The sequence below is a fragment of the Mizuhopecten yessoensis genome, unplaced genomic scaffold (genome assembly GCF_002113885.1).
Source record: "Mizuhopecten yessoensis strain PY_sf001 unplaced genomic scaffold, ASM211388v2 scaffold4947, whole genome shotgun sequence".
NCBI lineage: Eukaryota > Metazoa > Mollusca > Bivalvia > Pectinida > Pectinidae > Mizuhopecten > Mizuhopecten yessoensis.
In genome coordinates, this window is record NW_018405801.1 from 690,370 (window position 1) to 702,889 (window position 12,520).

General features: G+C 35.3%; 1 protein-coding gene across 12 annotated transcripts in view; it reads left to right on the forward strand.

Moving 5' to 3' along the window:
• Positions 1 to 12,520, forward strand: part of LOC110450043 (rho GTPase-activating protein 39-like) — a 170,690-nt gene that overhangs the window by 121,231 nt on the left and 36,939 nt on the right. For all 12 annotated transcript variants that reach the window (XM_021497271.1, XM_021497269.1, XM_021497265.1 and 9 more), the window contains 2 exons: positions 3,951 to 4,040; positions 12,207 to 12,290. In XM_021497271.1, coding sequence (XP_021352946.1) covers positions 3,951 to 4,040; positions 12,207 to 12,290 — 174 coding nt within the window. The remainder of the gene's footprint in view (positions 1 to 3,950; positions 4,041 to 12,206; positions 12,291 to 12,520) is intronic.

The window sequence follows — 12,520 nt, forward strand, 5'->3', positions numbered from 1 at the left end:
AAAACTTACCTATTAATATTGCGGCAAAGATTATAGAACAAAGATTGCTCGATGTTTCACGACAAAGTATGTTAACAAATATTTCAAATTCTTCAAAGGGGTATTTATATCAACACCTGATAGACAATGTCGACTTACAGTTTTATTTGCGTAAGCCAATCCAATCAAAATTCAAGCGTCAAATTACTCGCTATAGACTGTCCTCTCACAGTTTAAATATTGAGGTCGGGAGGCGGAATAATATAAACCGTCATAATCGACTGTGTACTAGATGTAATTTAGGCGACATTGAAGATGAGTTTTATTTTATTCTCAAATGTCCATTTTATGAAAATCTAAGGTTAAAGTACATAAAGAAATATTATCGTTTAAGTCCGAGTGTGTTTAAACTAACTCAACTATTAAGTACCAATAATGTAAAGGAACTTTTTAATCTTGGAAAATATTTACATTTGGCAACAAGTGTACGTAAAGAGTCACTCTCCTCTAACATATGTCCATATGTTATTCTGTATTGTATTGTATAACATGTTGTACTTATCTTGTAATATATGTATTATACCCATGAGTCAGTTGACTCGAGGTTAATAAAAATAATAATAAAGTCTCCAAAGTGTAATGATGTATATGGCTTTAAGCACTGAATACTGAAAATTATCATTTATGAGGACCCCAAATATTTATCTAACCCCTAATTCTCAATGTCAAATTGGATGCAGAGCTCTGGATGTACATCATGTTGTGCATGACATGGAACATCAGTGTGTTAATATCATAAAATCTCTGGGTGTTGTGTCATAGGATTTCTCCAATCTATTGAAAACATTCTAGTAATAAAAGAAAAACAGAAATGAAGTCAGTGTAATGTTTCTAACAGGGTAATAAATACACTCAGTAGGCGTAGATATCATAAACAACACTGGAGGAAGAGGATTTAAAAATGTTGTGTTCACATAGCAGATCCTGTTACATGTTATGAATATGAAATTATGAGACCACAGAACTCTGAGCAGAGAACATGGTGACGACAGTGTTAAGCTGTGTTGTGAACACACCTCAGGTTGTGTTGATTACAAATATTTGCTGTCCATGCAAAACAAACAGTTCTTCATCACTTATGTATACAGGTGATGAGTAAATCTATTTAGAATTATAGAGTTGTCTCCCTTGATGATTGTGAGCCAGCTTTTGTGTTATCTAAATTACAGTGCAGTGGAATTTTCCTATATATATATTCAAAGGTGATCAGTATTTTGCTGATAACAAATATTGTTATAGTCATATTTGTATTTATAAATTTCATTTCACAATTTAACGTTTTGTTCTAAACAGTTATCTCCCTTCATGATGACAAGCTCAAAGCCACCTTGGTATTATCTAAATTCCCATGTAATGGAATTTGTTCACCTTTACTTTCAAAGACAATCCTAATTTCATGATTAAGAACACTGTCAATCAGTTATGTATGTTTATATTACATTAAACAATTTTATGCAAAACTGACATTTTGTTTTTGAGGGATTCTTCCTGCTTTTTTGGCGAACTGTCTCGTGGTGCTATTTAACCTTTAAATGTTGTGGATTGTGGCTGTGGGATTGTCTGTGTAAAACTAGATAACCTTTAAATCAGTACTTTCTTGTGACAAAGAGTACAACAGATAGAGTCTGGATCAACATTCCCTGTGTGATAAGGTGGAGTCTGTCTCCCAACCTTGTAACATACAGTCACCAATATAATCCGAAGGAATTTACATGTAACATCTGTCGCCCGATCGTGAGCAAGTTTAATAAAACTCAGTATTGATAAAGCTGGCTGTGTAACCATGCTCAGAAGTAACATGCTCATACATCCGTTGTAAGAAAATTCAGTAATAAGAAACATCATACTTGTTTGTATATTTCATAAACTTTTTGTTATCTAAAATTTGAAAGGGTAGAAAATAGTATTTTTAACATCATTTCGTTGTGTTTAGAAATGAATGTTCAAGCTGGTTTCAATATATATATTTTTTTTAAAGTTTTCAGGAAGAGGCAGAAAATATATTATTAATTGGTCTCGGAATGTTGATGTACAATGTACTGTGAAATCATTAATTTTCCTCAGGTTTTATTTTCCTTGATTTCATGGGAAATCTTCATTCATGAATTCACAGGTCTACTTAGGAATTAAAGTTTGATATAAAGCAATTCTCCGTTTTAGTTGGTACTCTTAACCCACAAATTAATGTGCACACGAAATGGTGTTTTTGCGTGAAACCACAAAATTTGGGCCAAGTGAAAATATCTGAATTCACAGTAGTTTATTTTTCCCCATAGAAATATATAATACAAATATTTAAAATTGATTGAAAACCCAAATCTGAGTGAAATCATATTTGTCTTATCATACATTCCATTAAACTCTTCATTCAAACTTTTTTCAAACTTTTAATCAGATTTCCATCGGAGCTTAAGAAAATTGTGAATGGCAAATGTGACTACACATAGTAAAAAGTTTGAATCATCGACAAGGGTCCATTTATAAGTCGTTATGTTTACAAACAAAGTCACATTTATGTGTTATCAAACCAACACAGATCTGTAGCCTGATAACATGACAGCATATTTCAGTGTTCCGTGAATGGCTGCCTTATAATTGTCATAGATACCACGCATGTATGAAATATGTAATTTATATCAATTTTCCCACTCATTCTGACATTCCCTATCACTTAGTCACAGTTTCTCTGCTGATTTTGGAAGTAGAGGATAAGATTTACTCTTGAAACACTTCATTTGTTGAAAGATCATCAGTGTTCTTTTATTATTAAGACAAGTATTTTCACAAGATCATGTCGTGTCATCATTTCTGACCTCCCCTTATTGACTAACGCTTCTGTATCCATGAATAAAAAGGATTTGTTGTGATTAAGATGAAGAACAAAATACAGACTCAATAGTTTAGAAATTGTCTCCCCTTTAAAACTGGGTGGAATTTATATTGTGTCTGACTATCGTATTGAAAGTACCGGAGTTTGGATGTAACATGCGTTTGTATGGGTTTGATGCTTTGTGCTGTATTCCTTGGACAGATATGGCAAGTTTTTATTTAAGTCTTTAAAATTGTTCATTGCTGCAGTCTTTTCTTATATTGTGACTTATTGGAATAGTTCCGACTTTCCTTACGATTGATCCAAGCTGCCTATTACCGTATACAGTATATTAGTTGATATCGTCGGCACAATTTAGAAAATGTATGATTATCTAATATTTAGTTTTGTAAATATTTCGAAATTGTAGCTTCACTAATAGTTTTTAAGCATACTTTTTCTAAAATTTCTATTTATCATCCTTTCAAACATTTTTTTGGTATTGTTTCTGCAGTGCATTAATTTGGCCACATTTTTCTACAAAACTAACTGGGAAATTTTGCATATTAAGTTTTCTGATCCTATTGAAGACAAAGATATCATGTTTTATATACAAAAAGAAAATCATATTTAAGGATAAAAAGACATTTAAACCTTAATCTTTAACCATCAAACTACCTTATGTAAAATGTATAAGGGTTGGGTCCACGGATGAATTATTCATTACATGTCTGAAATACATCGAAAAATTGTCAGTGTCGGGAACGCAATGCTCTGTATAATTAACAAGATTTTACTCACAGTTTTTGAATTGTAAAGTGTAACACTTTTAACCCTTTGGTTCTTTCAAGACAAACTCTCTCAGGGTTGAAATTCCTCTCATATTGGTGATCTTCCTTAACACCTAGGTAACTACCGATATGATATCGTTGAATATTGAGATTGCCATCTTATTAAAGGCGGATATAAAAAACAATGGGAGAATTTCCCATTTATTGTTAGCAATGGGTTCTCATGATATTTAAGTATACTATAAGCATTTTTTTCGATAGTTTTTCTTCTTTATCAGTTTTCATTTATATTCCTTTTTCTAACTTTTCAGACCCTTAAGCAGAACACAGAAGTACGAGATGAAGAAGAGAGGGCCCAGCGAAGACGTGAGATCGCAACGCAAACACCTGTACCTCAAACAGTGAGTAATCATATCTACCTTTCATACGTTAACCCTTTCACCCCTATATAACTTTAGTAGACTCTACCATACATTGATTTGGATGAGTCCATTATGGTTTACAGTGATAAAAAGATTAAATATCAATCCTTTAGTAGAGCAATTATCCTAGGTGGCTGGTAATAAGCCCATGCTCAATTATAACCCCACCCAACTAGATTTAAACAATAATCAATTCATATGCCATACATTGTACATAAAAAATATGTATTTTGAGATTATAGTGTAAATGTTGCTGTGAAAGTTAATCTGTTTTGACAAAGTGCTAATTTGAAGGTTTGAACGAGTGCTTGCTTTTCAACTGTAATTATGTCAAAGAAAAAATCTGAAGAAGAAAACTGGTTCTGTTTGTTCATGTGTTACTGACTGCAGTGTCTGTAAGGAGATTGCTATGGAAGGGAGATAACTCTCTGATACATATTCCTGTGGCAGACTGTGTTACATGTTGTTTGGTATTTGATATGTTTACAACAGAGTTTTGGACATAATGACAACAGAATCCACTTGATTCAGCTGCTAATCTGTCAAAACTTATACAGATTGTCAAGTTTCAGAAAAATATTCTCGTTAACTGCAATGTAACGAATATTCATGAAATAATTCAGTAAGTTTGTGCAATAAAGGTAGAAAATACCTAGTTACCTGTGCATTAGACTATACAGGTGTAATATTGAAAGTAGAACAACTGTATAAATTACACCATTACACAAATTTACAACTGAAGGACCAGTGTAGCATTAGGCATGTAATGGGCCACTTTTACTTTAGAGTATGTCTTAATCTGTCACTTTACATCCTTATGTGTAATATATTGCTCTGGTTTGCAAATATATAATGGTGGTATAATGGTAATATTTCACCTGTACAAATGATGTGTTGTCCGTGTCTAACACTGCCCAACTGTTTCAAAATAAATCACTTTCCTAAGTAGCGTTGTAAGATGCTGGTGATAAAAAGATTAAAGTGACGATTTCTTTATATAGGAGGTCTGATCTAATTTGGTTACTTCTGATTTGAATTCCATCCAAAAAAATTCTGGAAGCCCTGATATCTTTAATAGTGCGACCGTCCAACCTGGCTTTTATTGGTCTTCATGGTTAATTCATTTCAACTTGATGGTTTTGACGGTTTAGAGACGGCTTTCTGCTTAGTGCACTGTTTGGATAGTCACACCATTTAACTTTTGTGTGTGTGACCTTACAATCTGGGTTTATCCAAACTGTTAGTGTTAAGGAGTGGTGCCTACATCCGATATGTTATAAATACTGAAACAGCGTCGATAAGGATGTGTTTCAAAATATATTTAATCTTCATTTATTTGGTATCAGGCTGATTTACAAGAAGAATTAAATATTAAGGACTGATTTGCATGTAGAATAAAGTATTTTAAATTAGGATGATTTGCGAGCTTTGTATCTGTTGAAATATTATCTGATAAGGGTTAAAAGGAAATGCCTATTTACGATTTCAATGAAGTTTCATACAATTATGGACATTTGTTGAGGTCAATTCATGCTTTTATTCACCTAAGAGAAAAATGTGAATGAGGTAATGAAATTTCACATGATATGGCTTTTGATAGTAAGAGATAAGAAAATGATAAGTATCCCAGTATCACTGCCAAAAATTGTAGCAAAGTGTTGGAAACTGTTTTTTCCAGCATGACTAGACTGGCTATCGGGCCCCTAAGTTTTTATGAAGAATTTCTCAACTGCATTTTACTACTAGCTTATCTCCCCCTAGTTTAGATATCAGACATCCAAGTGATCAAATGTTTAGAGTAAAGTTGTATTCTTGATAATTCAATATTCTAGAGACTGTGGCCAGTCTACAGCATGACTAAAGGTTTGATGAATCCTTCCTGAAAAGGAAAACCCTACCTTGCGGGACCTTTATTAGAAATAATAAAGATGAAATAAACAAAATATGATCAACAACAGTGTTCTGATTGTAAAACTTCAGTGGGGCTGAAGTGGACGTTTTTAGAGAACGAATGTCCCTTAGTTATACACTGTATGACTAAAGGACACCTATCATGTTGTGGCTGTTACATGGAGGGAGAGACTCATCGAAAATGTTAAAATTTACATTTAATTTGAAGATAGGGTGGGAGAGAGGGAAACTTACTTTGAGAATATTTAATGGGCAAATAAACGTTAGCGGAATCTGACTAGACTAAGTTGAATCATCATAAAAATATAAACAATAGCCTGGAACTTATTTCATCAGTGGTAGATTTTCAGCTGAAGTTAGATTTTATTTGTAAAGTTCTCGATATAAGAAAGGCAGAGAATATTTTGAGTGATTTGATTTTCTGTAAAAGGTATGTTGTATATCTTGCAGGGTTAAAACAAACAATACTTCTTTACTTTTACATGAACTTATATTAAAAATATCATAAAACACATTGATACTCTACACATAGACCTTTGAGAATGACTAACACAGCACTAATAAATTGATCTAATATTGTTATCCTATACTCCTTGTAGATGTTGCGTTCCTTTGATGTACATTCAAACTCTAACAAACTGGCAGTGTTTTCTTTCATGCTATTCGTATTTAGTTATCTGGTCTTAAAATAGATCTGTATTAATTTTGTACACACTGCCAAGCCGGGAGAAGGATTCCTAGATGAGATTCATATCTTGACGGAACATTGTCAGATAATTCTACAGATTCTTTTAAATTGTACCTTCTTGAAAGGGCGAGTGGAAAATTTCACAAAAATCTGAGACATTTTGTACAGCTTTTCATAAAATCACTGCCTTTCACATGGAAAGTTTGTGACTTGATAACTGGAAAATTCTTGCTTTTTGTCTCCTTGTTCGGAGAAAGCCGCGGTGATAGATACTGGTGAATTGCTACAAGCACTGACAAATGGTTAGATATTTTGTAGATTGATTGGAGCTTTCATTGAACCTAAGACAAATCTTCAATCAGTATTTTCATATCTGAAGTAAGATAGTAAACACTGAGAATGGAAATTCTTAGACGAAGATTTTTGTTTACTTGCTGAATTTGATCAGTAAACATTCAAAATGCATTCCGACACTGTTCCAGCCGAACAGCCAAATTGCAAAAAAAGTGTGATTCAATCTTTTCTCCCGAAGAAATTGTGAAAACAGACATTTGTTCGTGTAATGCTTATGTTATGCTAGAGAAAGCGGTTAACTTATGTATTGAGGTGTTAACAGATTTCAAGTGATGCCAAAAAACAATGAGAGAATATTTGTCTGACGCGTTCATTGTATAGCGGAAATGGTAATGAGATTTGGAAGAAGCTATTAGGCAAACAGGTGTCTATCTATAAATGTATCTCACCTGGCCGTTAATCAGCTGAGAGGAAACTTGTACACTTCCGGGAAATAAATGCTGGTTTTAGCTATGTAGTAACAAAGTTAAATGATTTTCGAAGTGTAGATCATAAGTTTTCAGGCCGCATAGTAAATACTGTTACAAATAAAATAAATCTAGATGCAAAGCTCAAGTATTTAGATACCTTGGACTGGTTTGTATTTCAGGGTTCAAATGCACGATTTATTAGAAAAGAAACAACTCATGACTCGTGAATCCAGGCTTCCCTAACTGTATCAATATCGGTGCCGACTAGTTTCAACCTGCAAGTTTACTCTTAACGCATTCACCCCTAAAATTTCATAATGAACTATTCCAACCTTTGATCTGGAAGAGTTCAAATGTGTCTTCGGGGTAGAATGAGTTAAATTATTGATTTCAATTTCAAAACAAAGGAGGTTAAACCAATGAAGGAGTTTTGACCAATGACGTATGCGTAGAATTGTTGATGAAGCTGGGTAGGGAGATTTAAGCTGACCAGGCTGTTAACAGTTTAGGTTTAGAATCAAAGTTGTGAGACAGAATGACTAGCTAATGTAAGTGTGACATAGACAATCATTGATGTCTTAGAGAATGACACATTGGCATTTATCTCTTGACAGGTCTGTCACTCTTATAACTCTACAGACCAGGCCTGAATGGTCAGATGTCCAGTGAGTTGGAGTGGTAGATCTGGCCATCAGAACTGTTTCCATGGTGACATAGGAATATATTATATAGGTTTAGATCTTCTATTCCAGGAATATATCGGAGATCTACTTGTGATGGAAGCTTAAGGTTGTCGGATGTGGTTCCATTGATTTAATGGGGACGTTATCTGTTATTTTCCAAAATTCAGCTTTTAATCAAATGTTGTCTTAGGATAAATTTGAATCCAAGAAAAACCAGGACATTTAATGGTAGTGATAAAACTGAACGGTCTTGGAATTGTATCTGTGAAATATTGTATTAGTGAATCTCATAACGGATGATAAAATGTTGATGGTGTATTATATGCAAAACTGGTGAAAAAGTTATTCGACGGTTATGTAAAGGATAAGCTGGTTTGTTGGCCATGTCATTGTGAAGAAAATTTGTGTCTAAGGAGGATAAGGATAATAAAGGTTGACGTATATTGCTTTGATATTTATCTGACAATTTTTGAAGAATTTTGAAGTCTACATGTGTCTGACAAGATGATAACGAATGACGTGGTATATGTGTATTATATTTACGATTGTTTAAGAAACTTGTAGTGCACGTGAGCCGATGACTGAGACAATGACGGGGGACGGAAAACGTATGTCGGTGTGATTGTGTAGGACAGGACATAGAGGTTTACCGTACAGAGGGTTGTCAGGAAATGTGAACACACTGCTGAAGAGAGATATGCTCCGTGATACACTAGCAAAGGTCAACGTGTGTGCGGTGACACTTCGCTATTTTCCACGGTACATTTTTACATGTGTTTTTACTACGAGACAAATACATCCCCACAGGACCTACCCTTTGAATAAGGCTTGTTACACCTCTTTACTCCATGTGCTCAGCCATGCAACCAGTATCCACAGCAGTAACACGATCACTACTCCCTAGCATGTAGTCTCTATCAAAATCACTTCAGACTCATTATATTGCTACTGGTTGGAAGCTACAAGTTTAGGTGGGGATAGATGTGGGGTCCAGCCATCCTAGCCAGGGCCAATGGCCAAATGTCATATCTCCGATAACTAAGAATAACTTGAGTCGGTGAATCTGAGGGATGCATTTTGCTCTATGATGAAGACTATGGTGACTTTTGACTTCGGGGAGTAAAGCTGGATGGAGCCTAGACATTGATATCTAACACCTCTTAGTGTAATCGGTGGAGCCATCTGAAAGACTGCTAATAGCCTGCCCACTGTCATCATCTGACTGGTTCTCATTGTAATAAGATCAGTGAAATAATGTGGATGTGTATTTGAGTTGGGACACAAACTCTAGGATATATAGAAAAAGAGATCTGGAGATGAAAAATAATATCGGAGATTCATTTCATGGAATGAAAGATGGACAAATGCAATGTGGTTTGTCAAAGGAAGGAAGGATGTGTTTATTATGAAAAACAATTGTGCGGATGTTAAAATGATTAATATACATTGTATATGTTTAGGAAATGACTGGTCAGTGTATTTGAAACAATACACAGTATAAATAATGAGTGGACAGAACAAATATGTGATCATGAACATCATAGGAGAAATGCAAATACATAGATTTAGGCCAAGAAATACAGACTGATAGACCTATGTCAGAATTTCTGCGGATGGAATTTTTTGTTTGTCTTACCTGGAATGTGTAATGAGGTGAATACGTGTGTTGTGCAACATTGTATACGGAAATGGTCCCAACACAAACTTTCTTAATAAAGGCCAACTTCTCATTCCGAGGATTGAGATAGGATCAAAGAGTCGTCTCAAGGGAGATAAGTCTGTGAATATGATATAGGTAGACTTTCAAAGTCAAAAGAAAAAAAAAGATGTGTTTGGGATATAAACTAATACATTATAGATAGAAAGACAATGGTAATCAACTGAGGATAGAAATGAAAAGATAGAGAGACAGCGAGATCTTAGAATAGAGAAATAGAAAGTAATAGTGTGGAAAAGTGGAGGATAGGAATAGAGAGAACGTAGCAGTCCGTCAAGGGAAGAAGTAAAAGATACAGACGAACATATATTAGTCTAAGGTAGATGGAATCAAAAAGAAAGAAAGAGATTGTCATTTATAAATGAAATTAAGAAGATATCAATGTTAGTCAAAAGATGATTTAAATAAAAAGATAGAAAGACAGAATTAGTCATTAGAGGATAGAAATACAATATTATAGACAGATTAAGTCATTTGGATAAATAGGACAAGTGCAGCAGAAAATGATGGATAGACCTTGGAGAATAGAAAAAAATGAACAAAAGACAAGAAGTCCTTGAAGGAGAAAATTATAAAGGTTGATAGACAGTAACAGTAATTGGAGGATAAAAATAAAAAGATCAAGATACAGAAATAGTCGTTTTAGAATAGACAGGACGAGCCCTAGGGGATATGGATATCAAAGGCAGTCCTGTTCAATAATTGCTGAAGGCTTGGGTTGTGTAAGTCTGGCTGGCCGTGTGTATGTTGTGGTATGGAGGCTGAGAGACTGATGCACCTGATTAAGACAAACTTCTGTAACTGATACAGTATTGTTTGTGGTCAGTCCTGTGGTTGGAGGATAATAGTACACTCAGTGAATACACGTATACAGGTTCAGCTGTATACACCTGCACTAATGACCAACATTGGGGAAATCCTAACGGACTTCTACACTAACTCACACATATATACATATGTATCTATATACTGGTAACTGAATAGTGCTGGAGAAATTTTGTTTACATCTTCAAAGGATTTTGTCTTAAAGTGCGTTTTCTGCTACAAGATGTGTAGAAGTTTGATATTCCGTGGCTGTGGTAGATTTCTGCTGTGGATTCAGTACTGTGATGTAAACCAGGCTACAGACCATGTGCATTCAAAGAATGAATTTTCCTGAACTCCTGTGAAAGTATTACAATAATCAAGAGGATTTATTGTTGATTTTCTGTCTTTTCATTGAGTTGTTCGTAAGATTGTGGTGTTAGGTGTATTCAAAGTCGTGTTTGTCCAATTCCCTCAGTGTCGGTTTTTCTTGCCGAAGGTGTTGACCACTCGCTGCTACATATAGGTATCGGCGAGATCAATACGTAATGTAGACACTACGGATGAACATCACACATGAGCAGCACTGGTCGGCTGTATAGATGATATTGAACATCTACTAATGAAGTTGCAGTACCATTGTATTACAGTGTAAACGAAGCAACAAAAGACCCAGCAAGATCAATTATAGCCCACAGGTGAGGAAGTGGAGAAACAATATGTACCTGTATAGAACCGTGTGTGACAAATGAAATGGGATATATCCATAGCGTACCTGGATTAATTATGTGTAATATGTGTATTGTTTCTGGGATCTATCATCCACTGATCGCCAGACACCAGCTGGTGATGTAGAAGGGTGACTAGTACTAACAGTGACTTGCGGATGTTGATATGTGGTGTCATTGCAGTGAAGTACTTGGTCGGTTGTGGCATCAGGTCACGTAAATGTCTGCTTTACTAGATAGCAGACCCGCAGATTATGTAACAGGTCGTGGTCAGGATGTTTGCCATCCGTTCCGTATTACCTTGAATTCTTACCTGCTGAGGTTTAACTGTTTACAAAGTGCAGATTTGTAGTTTTCATTGGAGTATTATCAGGGTCATTGGTGTGTTTTAGTGTCCCACTGGCAACAAGATCGTCATCATATTTCTGGAATTTTATGTAAAACGTGAAATATTAACTAAATTTACGAGTGTTATACAGTGTATTTGACATTCCATGTTTCATTTAAGCATCCAAATGCTTGCATTTGACATTTCCAGTATGCTAGGGATTGTTGTGTAAGGACAGTGAAGCTAACTTTTCTACCTGAGAATTTATCCTATGCTGGAGTTAACATCTAGGAACTATTGTGTGTACATGCAAAGTCTGTGTCAGTGGATTGAAAAAATAAAAGCGATATGTCATGATAATTTCTGTTATGCTGGTCTCCATGGTAACTGATGCCGAGATTGACTGACATTTCTGTGATGGGCGGCAATGCGTCCCTTGGTAGCTATGCCACCATTTTTGCTATCCTGTTTTGTATAGCCACCCTGCCACTTATGTACCTGTTTTTTATCTTTTGTCAAAAGCGGAGGGAACACACCAAGCATGTGAGGACCGGGTCACTCAAGTCGACCAATACCACACAGACAAGTCCAAATGTCTCCAGGAAGGTGAGTACCAGAGTGGGAGTGGGAGTATCTCAGGCTTGCTTTGTTTGTATCATGGAGCTGTGGATGTTTGCATCATGGAGCTGTGGATGTTTGTATCCTGGGGTGGGGGTGTTTGTATCCTGGGGTGGGGGTGTTTGTATCTCATGCTAGTGTTGTGTGTATCCTGGAGCTGCGGATGTTTGTATCCTGGGGTGGGGGTGTTTGTATCCTGGGGTGGGGGTGTTTGTATC